Source organism: Penicillium alfredii (genome assembly GCF_028826965.1).
Source record: "Penicillium alfredii strain IBT 34128 chromosome Unknown utg000004l_segment0_segment0, whole genome shotgun sequence".
Classification (NCBI taxonomy): Eukaryota; Fungi; Ascomycota; class Eurotiomycetes; order Eurotiales; family Aspergillaceae; genus Penicillium; species Penicillium alfredii.
This window is the reverse complement of record NW_026622701.1, coordinates 3,606,396-3,616,883: the sequence shown is the minus strand read 5'-3', so window position 1 is coordinate 3,616,883 and position 10,488 is coordinate 3,606,396. Positions and strand designations below refer to the sequence as shown.

At 46.3% G+C, this 10,488-nt stretch overlaps 5 protein-coding genes across 5 annotated transcripts; 3 read left to right on the top strand and 2 right to left on the bottom strand.

The window, feature by feature from the left end:
* Positions 1–647: 647 nt before the first annotated feature.
* On the top strand, positions 648–1,550 carry NUU61_003025 (NmrA-like family protein; the record flags this gene model as incomplete). Its single annotated transcript, XM_056653607.1, has 1 exon — positions 648–1,550. The coding sequence occupies one exon, from the start codon at positions 648–650 to the stop codon at positions 1,548–1,550; it is 903 nt and encodes a 300-aa protein (XP_056514674.1).
* A 610-nt stretch (positions 1,551–2,160) lies between these two features.
* Positions 2,161–2,871, top strand: NUU61_003024 (DJ-1/PfpI family protein; the record flags this gene model as incomplete). Its single annotated transcript, XM_056653606.1, has 1 exon — positions 2,161–2,871. One exon carries the CDS (start codon positions 2,161–2,163, stop codon positions 2,869–2,871), a length of 711 nt encoding a protein of 236 aa, XP_056514673.1.
* A 181-nt stretch (positions 2,872–3,052) lies between these two features.
* Positions 3,053–3,469, bottom strand: NUU61_003023 (uncharacterized protein; the record flags this gene model as incomplete). The annotated part of the gene is made up of 2 exons (XM_056653605.1): positions 3,053–3,315; positions 3,403–3,469. The coding sequence occupies 2 exons, from the start codon at positions 3,467–3,469 to the stop codon at positions 3,053–3,055; spliced, it is 330 nt and encodes a 109-aa protein (XP_056514672.1).
* Positions 3,470–5,351: 1,882 nt separating this feature from the next.
* NUU61_003022 (uncharacterized protein) lies at positions 5,352–6,500 on the bottom strand (the record flags this gene model as incomplete). Its single annotated transcript, XM_056653604.1, has 1 exon — positions 5,352–6,500. The coding sequence occupies one exon, from the start codon at positions 6,498–6,500 to the stop codon at positions 5,352–5,354; it is 1,149 nt and encodes a 382-aa protein (XP_056514671.1).
* A 2,445-nt stretch (positions 6,501–8,945) lies between these two features.
* NUU61_003021 (HNH endonuclease signature motif containing protein) lies at positions 8,946–9,580 on the top strand (the record flags this gene model as incomplete). The annotated part of the gene is made up of 2 exons (XM_056653603.1): positions 8,946–9,218; positions 9,317–9,580. Coding segments are annotated over 2 exons (537 nt in total), but the record flags the coding sequence as incomplete, so codon positions are not given.
* Between the last annotated feature and the right edge of the window lie 908 nt (positions 9,581–10,488).

Genomic DNA, 10,488 nt, shown 5'->3' with positions numbered 1-10,488 from the left:
AAGAAACAATTAAAGCTCGAAAATCTTCTGTTGTGTGCATTTCATGATGGCTGGCTCTTCGAATAGAAACTCGAATACAAAACAGCCATGCATCAATATATCCTAGACACAACCTAAGGCCCAAGCTACAAGCCCATAGCCAAAAAAAGATTCAAGTTTTGCTTATACATCTGCCGCATAGTATCTAAATACAAACGCTACCCTCTAAATCCGTGGAATATAAAGGCAGATTTTATTCTGCATTTATGTATCAAATGACGGGGAGAGGCTGGGATAAGTTGAAGCCTCAATGATCCAGAAAATACAAATCGCTTTTTGAGCTTATCACAATTAAATTCCTCCCAGAAAGATCGGAACCCAGGATAGAGATATTTTTTGACTGCCGTACCTGGAAATTCCTTTTTCTCCATCACGGGATGGATCATACTGATCTACCAGGCTTCGTCGGTGGATCGGGGCCCCTAAGGTCCGTGTGCCGTACATGTATACGTAATGAAGGGAATATAAATACAAAGTTACATTCCTAGGAGATTAGAGTCATCCTATTCAGTCTATTCCAAAACCTGAACAAGATTCTTAAGTCAACCTGAGCAGATCGATTTCATTTTTGCTCCATTCAATTGGTAATACACCCCCAACCACTTCAAATGGCCTCTCCTCGCAATGTTATCATTTTTGGCGCGACTGGACGCATTGGCTCGGTCGCCGCCCTCAAGGCATATCAAGAGGGCGCAAAAGTTACACTCGCCATGCGTGATCCTTTAAAGCCTATCCCGAGTCTCGGCGACATCGTGACCGAGAAAGTCCGAGCAGACCTCACCAAGCCTGAAACCGTTCAGACCGCAGTTCGCCAAAGTGGTGCCACGACTGCCTTAATCTATGCAATTCATGAAATGCCCGACGGCATGCGGCGCACCCTTGTGGCGCTCAAAGAAGGAGGAATCGAGTCCGTCATTCTACTGAGCAGCTTCACCGTCCAGGGTGATATACATGCTATACCACCTACTGATATAGTTCCATATATCCATGCCAAGGTTGAGATAGCTCTTGATGATGTCTTTGGTGGCCGGTGGAGCGCCGTGCGACCAGCTTATTTCGCGAGCAATGCGCTACAGTACAAGGACGAGATTATGCAGGGCGATGTCAGGCTGCCAAACGCTGACGTCGAGTTCGACTGGATCTCACCCGAAGACATTGGCCGGGTTGTTGGAGTGCTTTTAGCACACGGTGCACAGGAGCGCGTTGTTCCTTTGGTCGGGCCAAATCGATTGTCCTTGAAGGATGCTTTGAGTGTTATTGGCCGTGTCCTAGGCAAAGAAATCAGGATCACTCTTGTGGGAAAGGAACAGGCAGTGGAGGATATGCAGCAAAAGGGGCTTCCAGAGCCGGCTGCCAAGTGGTTTGTTGAAGCTGTTACTGGACAGAGAAGCTTCATTTGGGACGTGCCGGATTGCCAGGTTGGAATGGACAATGTGCAGAAGTATACCCACAAGACTCCAGTGATGTTTGAGCAGTGGCTGGAGGAGAATAAGGAGAAGTTTGCCGCTTAGGCTGTAAGAAGTCTGGAGTGATATAAACGGACACAAAGTTGAATATTTACAGATAGCATAGCCAATGAAAGCTAGTGAGACTAGGACGGCTATAAACAGCTTCTTCGCGCCACTTAGTTCTGGCGAAGTGAGGGGCGATATACAACTCCATTTTTTATTACAAGATTCTTAAGATTGTTCCAAGTAAGTAGTCAATTTTTCTCAGTTGCACTATTTCCTTCGTTTACTTCCTTTCATTAACACTCCTTGTTTCATCATAGCCGGTTGGATCTGACATAGTCGGGTCGCCTGAACTAACCACGGAGAGCTAGACACAAAAGAATTAACAATCGGAACACCGAAGGAGCGAACACTTTGTCATCTTTCGCCATTCCAAGGTTGTGGCCAAGCTTTCAGCTGCGAAGCACGGAGAACAGAGCACCGAGCACCGACTATGTAACTGATCTGTAAACGCAGGCTTACCCAAAGGGTCAGGCGCCCAGTAGGCATTTATTTAGTCAGAATTCAAGTATTTAATCACAACTAGCCTCCCAGCTGTGTTTTTAATTCTCCGACCTTTGTTTACTGCTCATTCCTCACCGCACCTATACCGCTAAATCCAGTACTCTAAATGGCACCTATCCGCTTTGGGTGCTTGGTATTCGACTACCAAGCGATTGATGTCATCGGCCCATGCGACTTGCTTAATTCTGCTAGCAAACGTCTCATGACTGCCATGAAGTTCTTCGGCCCAGTCGACGAAGAAGCCCTCGCCCGCGCGCCCGATTTCGTGTTCCATCACATTGGAGAAACAAGGGAGCCGGTTCCTCTGCTCACAAGTGCTTTAACACTCGTGCCTACCACCACCGTGGATGACTGCCCGGAGCTGGACTGTCTCTTGGTTGGCGGGCCCAACCCGGCTCGTTTCCAAGTTCCACCGAAATATGTCGAGTTCATTCAGCGTCATGTTGCCGCGGGAAAACTACTGTTTACCACCTGTACCGGGGCAGCGGTTGTTGCGGCCACTGGGGTTCTGGATGGGAAGCATGCCACCGTCAATAATCTGGAGTATAATTGGGTGGTTAAACACTATCCAAAAGTGAAATGGACAAAGGATCAGAAGTGGATTGTGGAAGGAAATATCTGGACAGGCAGTGGAGCGATTGCTGGAATGGATATGTTCGCACACTGGCTGAAAGAGAATTTTGGGTTGAACGTCCTCCGACAGGGATCGCTGTCTCTTGACTACGAGCCTCGTGACAGTGACGGACTATTCAATGTGCTGCCACAGCGATATGATTCGGCCGGAAGGAAAGTCTCCACGCATGTCTTTCCTCAATAGCGTCCATCGATCGATGTTGAAACCAAATCTAAATTTCGTTGAGGATACCCTGCTACAATATTTATTATCTCTTATAATTTGGGACCTAAGTTTCATATGAGGTTGAAGTAAAGACTAGATGAGATCCACAATTAACATAGCCTTCCTAGGCTGTGTATTTCTAATCAACCAAATCCCTTGTCTACCCACATCCTCCATGCTTGCTGTTGTCTTCTTTGTTCAAGCATTCCAAAGTCGAGTCATCGCACTCGCTTTTGGAACTGCAGCTTACCACAGGGCCGTTGGGCTTCTTCAAGTAACACCACGGGTTGCCCTCGCGCCAAGTTGTGCTACCTTGATTTCGCTTCCCGTTGCCACTGCCGTCATTGTCCGGACTGCAGGTACTCCAACAGCCGAACGCTGTGCCTTCGTCCACAGGGATTTGAGTGCAACCCGGGGAAAAGACTACGATAAGACGAGTTCGTTAGTGATGGGAGTCCACAAATAAAGACGATAAAATTGATGAGAATAATTTTTGTCAGGTGTACTCACCGCTATCGGCAGTTACGAGGGTGCCCATTGCAAGGCAGACAGTGCCGAGAGCGACGTGGAGCTTCATCGTGGGAATATGTAGATAGATAGTTGTGGGTGTTTCGGGTGGAGATGGACAAGAGAGATAACCAACTCAAAAGAAGGCCTTTAGGATAGAAAGAGCACTCTTTTATATTGACTTTTCAGCCCCCTTGTAGATCAGTTATTACCGAGGATTCTCAAGCGGTGACTCGAGTCAGTCGTACGCTAGCTTCTAGGGGCCAAAGTATGGCTTATATAGGGCTGGTAGTTTATTGTAGGGTACTGTATCTGGAGGATAAATGGTCAATGGTTCGTCTTTCTTTGCCAATATTCTATACTGCGTCTACTGGATGCACATTATTATTTTATTCTGCCATTCAACACGCCTCTCGGCATGCTAGAATTGCTGAAGTGTGGCTTGAGATATGTACAAAAGTGTCATGATGTATATCTCCGACAATGTTGACCCTCCAAAATTTATGAGCACTGCAAGGAAAAAAAAAAAAAAGGAGCCACCCGCGTCCTGTGATGATCGCTGCAAGCCACAGCCTTGCGCAGTAGTAGTTTGGAGGCGGTGCTTGCTTAGGATCGTGAGATACGTCGGATCGGAGTCAACTAACGAGCTTACATGTACCTACTGTAAACGTCCACGCATATACCGCGGACTTCTTGGTATTTCAGTAAGATATAACTCCGATGCACCCTAACTGAGTCATGCTAGGATCTACGTAATATAGGGTCAGTATATGTAGCCTTGTGTCCTGTAGCCTTGTGTCCTGTATCCTTGTGTCCTGTAGCCTTGTGTCCTGTAGCCTTATTACAGTGGTAGACCTCGGCAGACCCCCCTAAGTCGCTCTATGGCCCAAACCTATAGACCCATGAGCCGGGCCAGGGTAAGGTAGGTCCACCTATAGATTTTTGCCGCCTATAGTCGGCCTATTTCTGTAGTTATAATTATCCCAATTAGTATGTATAATAAGCTGATTCAGCTAGATAGATTAATTAGTTAACTACAAGTAGCAGCCGGTTCCCCAAGGCTTTGAGGTTGACCACCACTCTCATACATTAGCGAGCTGGCCTACAATAGGCGGTAATTCAGCGATACCGCCCTCGTCTTTGGGACCAGGGAAAGTTTTATCCATCAAATTCTTCCAGAATCGGGTGTAGCGATAATCTCGGCACTAGCATCAGAACCAGGCTACTCTGGCTCATGGCCCCAGTCATCGTAAACGTAGATCATAATGGTATAGTGTCGGAGATCGCCGCGCGAATACCTATCCTCACTATTGAGACGATCCAATAAGCTTACTATGTAGTATTATTGTCTTCTATAGGCTGCGCCGCTATTTGCTGAGCGCGACGTAGCAGTATTGCTATTAATTGGTTTGAGCTCTACTTGCCATTTATTCTATCAAAAATTCACTGAATTCCGGCCACTGTGCATAGTATCAAAATTGAACCTGTAGAATAGTGGGGTCATTGGGCGCCCAGGGTGCCTTCTGCCGAACCTCGATTCCCACAGGATCACGCCCGATACGATTTGGTGAGCTGGCCTGGACGGTAAGGCGCTTGATTTCGGCTCAAGAGACTGCAGGTTATTTTTTTATTTTTTATTTTTACTTTTTAACTCTTTTATTTATATTTTTTTATAGACTTTTTTGACTTTTTTTTTTAAAAAAAAAAAAAAGTTCTTGTCACAACCCAGCTTTGGTTCGCCATCACTAGGACTCGGTCAGGTATTTTGCTTCCGCAGAAAGCCTCCCTAGCTGACAGGTCATTATGTCTGGGCAGATATAAGTGAGGCTAGACTTCTCGGATTGACCTTCTCAGACTTTTTTTTAATGGACAAGCTTCCGGGTTTCATGATAGAAAACCGCACAAACACATTAGTGAACCCAGTCCGTTAATATGAATACATTATATATAGTTCATTCTGGGAAGTCATTCTCCGGATCACACTCTGGATCTAGATCCGGAAATTCGCTGTGATCGTCCCAATATAGTGGCACGCGGCGGAGCACATCTAAATCCAAATAATCCGCCAGAACCCAGCGCATCAAGCCGAGAAGTGTCTTCCGTGACCCTTTTTCGTTGCCATACTTACTACCTAGAGTATATCCGCCAGGGCCGTCCACATTGTCGGAAATGAAATGGAGATACCCGAACTGGGCCTTGCCCTCTTCACAGGCCTGGGCGAGATAGCCCACTTCGCAATCCACCCAAGACGCTTTGGACTTCCACTCCCCAAACCAGGTCTTGGTTTCGTCTAACGGTGAAGCCACGTTGATATGCTTTCCTTGCTTGAGGGTAGAAGAAGAAAAATGAAAAGTCGAAATCGTGGCATCGAGTGCACTGTTCCAAACTTGATCACTGCCATCAATAAAACTCCCATGACCCGTAGCCAGCGACGCGTAGGGTTTATCCTCTGGCTTCAACGCCCCCACCTTGCCCATATAGATAACGGAGGTAACAGAGGTTTTGCTGAGCTGCCGCTGAGCTCGCACAACGTTCCCGATGATATCACCCCAGAGGCTCATCTTGCTCGCCAAAAAGGCGATCTTCGTTCCATCCGGGCGGGTGAACCGTCTCCATGCAAACAGCTGGGTCGAACCATCGGAGCCCGAGACACTATCGCCCGTCTCCCAGGGAGCGGAGGGGGCGGGGGGTTTGGTGGATGACAGGTAACCCACATATCCGAGAACCAAAGTGTCGACACCATCCAAGTGCTTCAAATTCGACTTCAAGAGGATATCCATACATTCTTCCGTTGAAGGGAGTATATACTCCAGCGTTGTCGTCGATCTCTTAACCTTTCTCAGCGCTAGATCGGCCGCGAGTAGCTTCGCATAATGTAGCACGTAGTCCCGCCCGGGGAAGCAGGAAATCTCCAGCGTATTCTCGTCGATAATAGTGGCCGTGGGTCGTTGCCAGTTAAAGCCCTTTTTCTTTTCTAGGGACGAGACGTGCACGTTCTCGCCGTCTCGCACATAGTGTCCTCGGATTGTGATCCGGTGCCAGTTTCGACTTTTGACCAGCGGATGGATTTTCGTCCCGACATAGTCTTTGAGACCTCTCATCAATTGGGGTTCGTCGAAAAATGTATCCTGATTAATTGTCTTTGTGGCCGTGGGTTGATTGTCCCCTCTAGTTTGTACCACAGCGCCAGTTGTCGGTTGCAGGAGAACTAGGGAGGTATAGAGTAAGCCATCTCATGTAATATTATGGGATGGGCAATCGATGTGGAGGGACGCGACCTACTCAAGATGCCCAGCAGCATCGTAAATCGAACCATTATTGCTCGATTGATGTGCATGGTCGCAGTCAAGAGTCCTTGATAAAATACATGGGAAACATGCTTCGTTCCGCGCGGATAGAGGATTTATTGAGTAAATTTATCCTCAGAGCGGGAAGAAAGCAGAAACTGCGCTGTGGATATGTCAAGCATAGTCGGGCAAAGAATACAAGAGTAAAAGCCATCAGGATTGGTAGGCACAGCGCCCAGCATATACGATTGCCGTACGACTGGTATTAGGTGAGACTTGGGATTAAAAAAAAAAAAGGAAAATTGGAAGTGGAAATCCCTTCCCAACACGGGAATTTATGGATCTAGCTTCGCTATAGGGGGAGGATCCTACAAAAGGATCAAACATATATATACTGTAGGTGGACCAAGGTGTGAAGACGGGCGGCCCCAAGCTATGACGAGGGGCGGCCCTTCTTTTCATAGGGGTTAGGAAACGAATGATACTGATTGCGCCCAAGAAAGTTCTGTGGGTATTCTATCAAGTCAAGATCATCTGGCTAAAGTCTATTTAGCAATTAAAATATAGTAGGAGTTTACACTGGTGTCCTTCTCAGGTTCTGTTTTCTCTTCTGTCTTCACCTTACAGGGATGCTCCATGCCCCGTGCACCATGATAGTCCACACCTAGTCTTTTTTTCTTTCTTTTTTATTTTTCGGGCGTCCTAGTATATTTCGCGTTCCTGGCCTCGGCGCAGTTGCAGGCGCCCCAGACCTGGCCGACCCTCCAGACGCGAGAATAACAAAATTGCCTTACTAACTAGACATATATAGAAGGGTAGAAAGAAAAGAGAGACAGAAAGGCGGAAAAAAAAAAAAAAAAAAAAAAAAAAAAACCAAGCAGCTAAAACGATGAGAGGTATGACCAGCTGAGCAATTACTTAGGGTAGCTGTAGAGACCTACATGGATTAGTGTCCTTTGGAACCAACTTGAATCTAACAGTGTATAGTAATGGCCCAAAGTACGTGGCATAAGATTGGATTGAGTGTTGAATCCCGATGTCATATGGGAGTACCGGCCTTGTCTTGACTGTTACAATTTCCAGACAGGTCGGCAGAATTACAACCATCACTCGAAGTTCCCCTGACTCCCAGGGGAAACGTGTGAAGTTCACGCGAACAAAATCAATAGATAATGTATAATAGACGCCTTAGTCATGCGGCATAACTCTATATGATAGGCGTATTTTTTGAAAAAAAAAATTCAAATATATGACAAAACATCACGTCACCCCTTGAGAGGTTTTAAATATGAACCTCGGAAGGGGAAACATTCGTTTTCCATATACTACTAGTGTATTGCACATAGTATAAGACTTGGCTAACAGGCCTCATCCATCATAGTGATGCCTCTCTCTAGTCTGTACCGCTCCTTAAATAGATTCGGACCAGTATCGCTTACGATAAAAATTTTAACTGCAAGAATATCCTTCCTCTGATCATCTGATCACTTCATCTCTCATTCTTAAAAGACGAATTTTATATCGGCAATACATCTTTCTACCTCCTATAGCTCGACAAAAATCTATTCAAGCTTAGAATTTTATACAGATTTAACTTCAACGCTACCAAAATAGCTGCCTGGCAAATTCTGGAGCCAGTAACCTTCACTCTACTATCCATTCTTGTCATATACCATGTAATTGAGGTATGTTATATCTAGGTAGTTTCAGGAATTCTAATATCGCTATGACTGGCAATAGCTCACACTAGCCTACGGCAGCTTCACATGTTATCGAAACGGATCGATAAACTGGAAAGCAAGATAGAATCCTCTGGGAGAGTTTGACTGGGCCTGAGAAAATCGTCTTTGAAGGCTGTTTGTGTTGATCGAACTTGTTTAGCCATGAGAAGATAATTTGTTGCTTGCGAGTATTGACCTAGAAGAATATATAGTGGCTTCGATTTCTAGAAAGTTAATCGACCCCAGGACAGTCCGCTCTTCTTGCTTGAAAGACTGGGGCCTTGCAAGGGATGGACCTTGAGGATCTGGATGGAAGGCCTCGATGTGAAGCTGCAAGTTTTATTATGGAGAGTTACTGGTGATCGTTGTTTCTTTTGACTTCAGCTTATAAGATGAAGGTCCCTCATTTCTGTGTTTGAATTCATTGAATTGTTAAAAATTTGCTTTCAAATGATAGCTCTTTTTGCCGTTTGATGAAGAATCCTGCCATACAAGTTTGAGCTCTCATTCGTATAGTCTGTAGATCATTTCTACAGCAGAAAAAGTTCCGGGATGGCCTTTGGACAAGAGACACTCATTGTGTAATTCCTGGGCCCCCATTGATCCCCGATGCACAAGACCCATTCCAGACGATGGAAGCCAGCCACATTTTTCCTACAACAGAAATAACTACAAAGGTAACTGGATTACTGACGACAGCCCTTCGAGTGAAATCGGAGAGAGTGACCTCTATTCTCTGCAAAATGGGCTAAATCTTGATAAGACTGTTCACAGTTATTTCGATGATTTCAAAATAGGGATCGACTCGGATGTAAGCTTCTCTTGAAATCGTGGCATATTCTGTTTTCTGCATCGAAACTGATATTTCGCACACATAGGTAGGCTACAAAATAATCATCTTTCGGGGAGACAGACACGGCAAAACTCGGAGGGAAATGCCTCAAGGACTCTGCTAGACATGGTACCAACTCAAGAAACCGAGTCTGTACACATCTCCTGCGTTGGCGTCTAAGGATGTGCGTGTATCGCAATTTGAAGGCCAACGTCGATATTCAGGCCGTGTGGGAAGATGACCTTGGCAGCGATGATATAGGCCAGATCCTCGAGCAGCCAGATGCTGGACACAGGATGGAGGTAAAGTTGTTCACGCGTCTGGGAGAACAAGTGGCTTAGACAGACGCAAAACCATGCCACCAACGGTCTGGGTCAAATACATCGCACTGGAATCCTACCTAACCATTACAACATAGTACCGATTTGATTCTCCAATGTCGTAAGCGCCATGTTTTGCTGTATATCTTTATGCAATACTATGTTGCTCCCTGAAATAGAACCGAGTACCCGATATCTCGAGTTTGCATCCATATAGCCGAGCAGCAACGCGGGTCTTATTACTGTCAACTATTCCCTGAACCCCCTTTGGTAACAAGGCGACAGGGGTCGGCACTACGTAGATCGGGGCAGATGACCGCGCAAAAAGGTGCCGAAGGTCGAATAAATAGACGTTGCGCGCGATCAACGAAGTCTCCTAGCAGCTTTTCAGATCCGGTGGCCGCTCTGGAGTCTTGACATAGTCCTCGTGGAATCTTGCAGACATCACAAAAGAACATCACTGTGTTTGCTCTTATAAAAACTTGCGAGCTTAGCAACTACTAGCTGATGCGAAAGCAGCCGAGACGGTCTGGCTCGTCAAGATAAGATGAGCAGTCCGGTCCCGGTCTTCCGCAGTTTCAAAATGACACAAGCGCCGTCGGCCAAGGTCGCAAGGCCCCATCCAGACTTTGTATCCTCAAGGCGGATTTGGAGCCCTGCCACGCAAAGGCGATTATCCAAGAATAGCATACGGCGAATGCATCTAGATCTACAGTAGTAGAGAAACCGGGGCCAAGCGAGCGAAGGCAATGCAGATTGCGCTCGAGGGATTGTGGACTTGACAAGTCGCATAAGAAATAACGAGGGTGGCGGAGCTCGGTGTTCCGGATCAATGGCAAAAATGCCTCGTTGGAGAGGTGCTGATGCGTGGAAAGAAGCACAAGAGTGAAGTAGAAATCGAAGCTTTGATCTGGAGGTGATCGAAATCA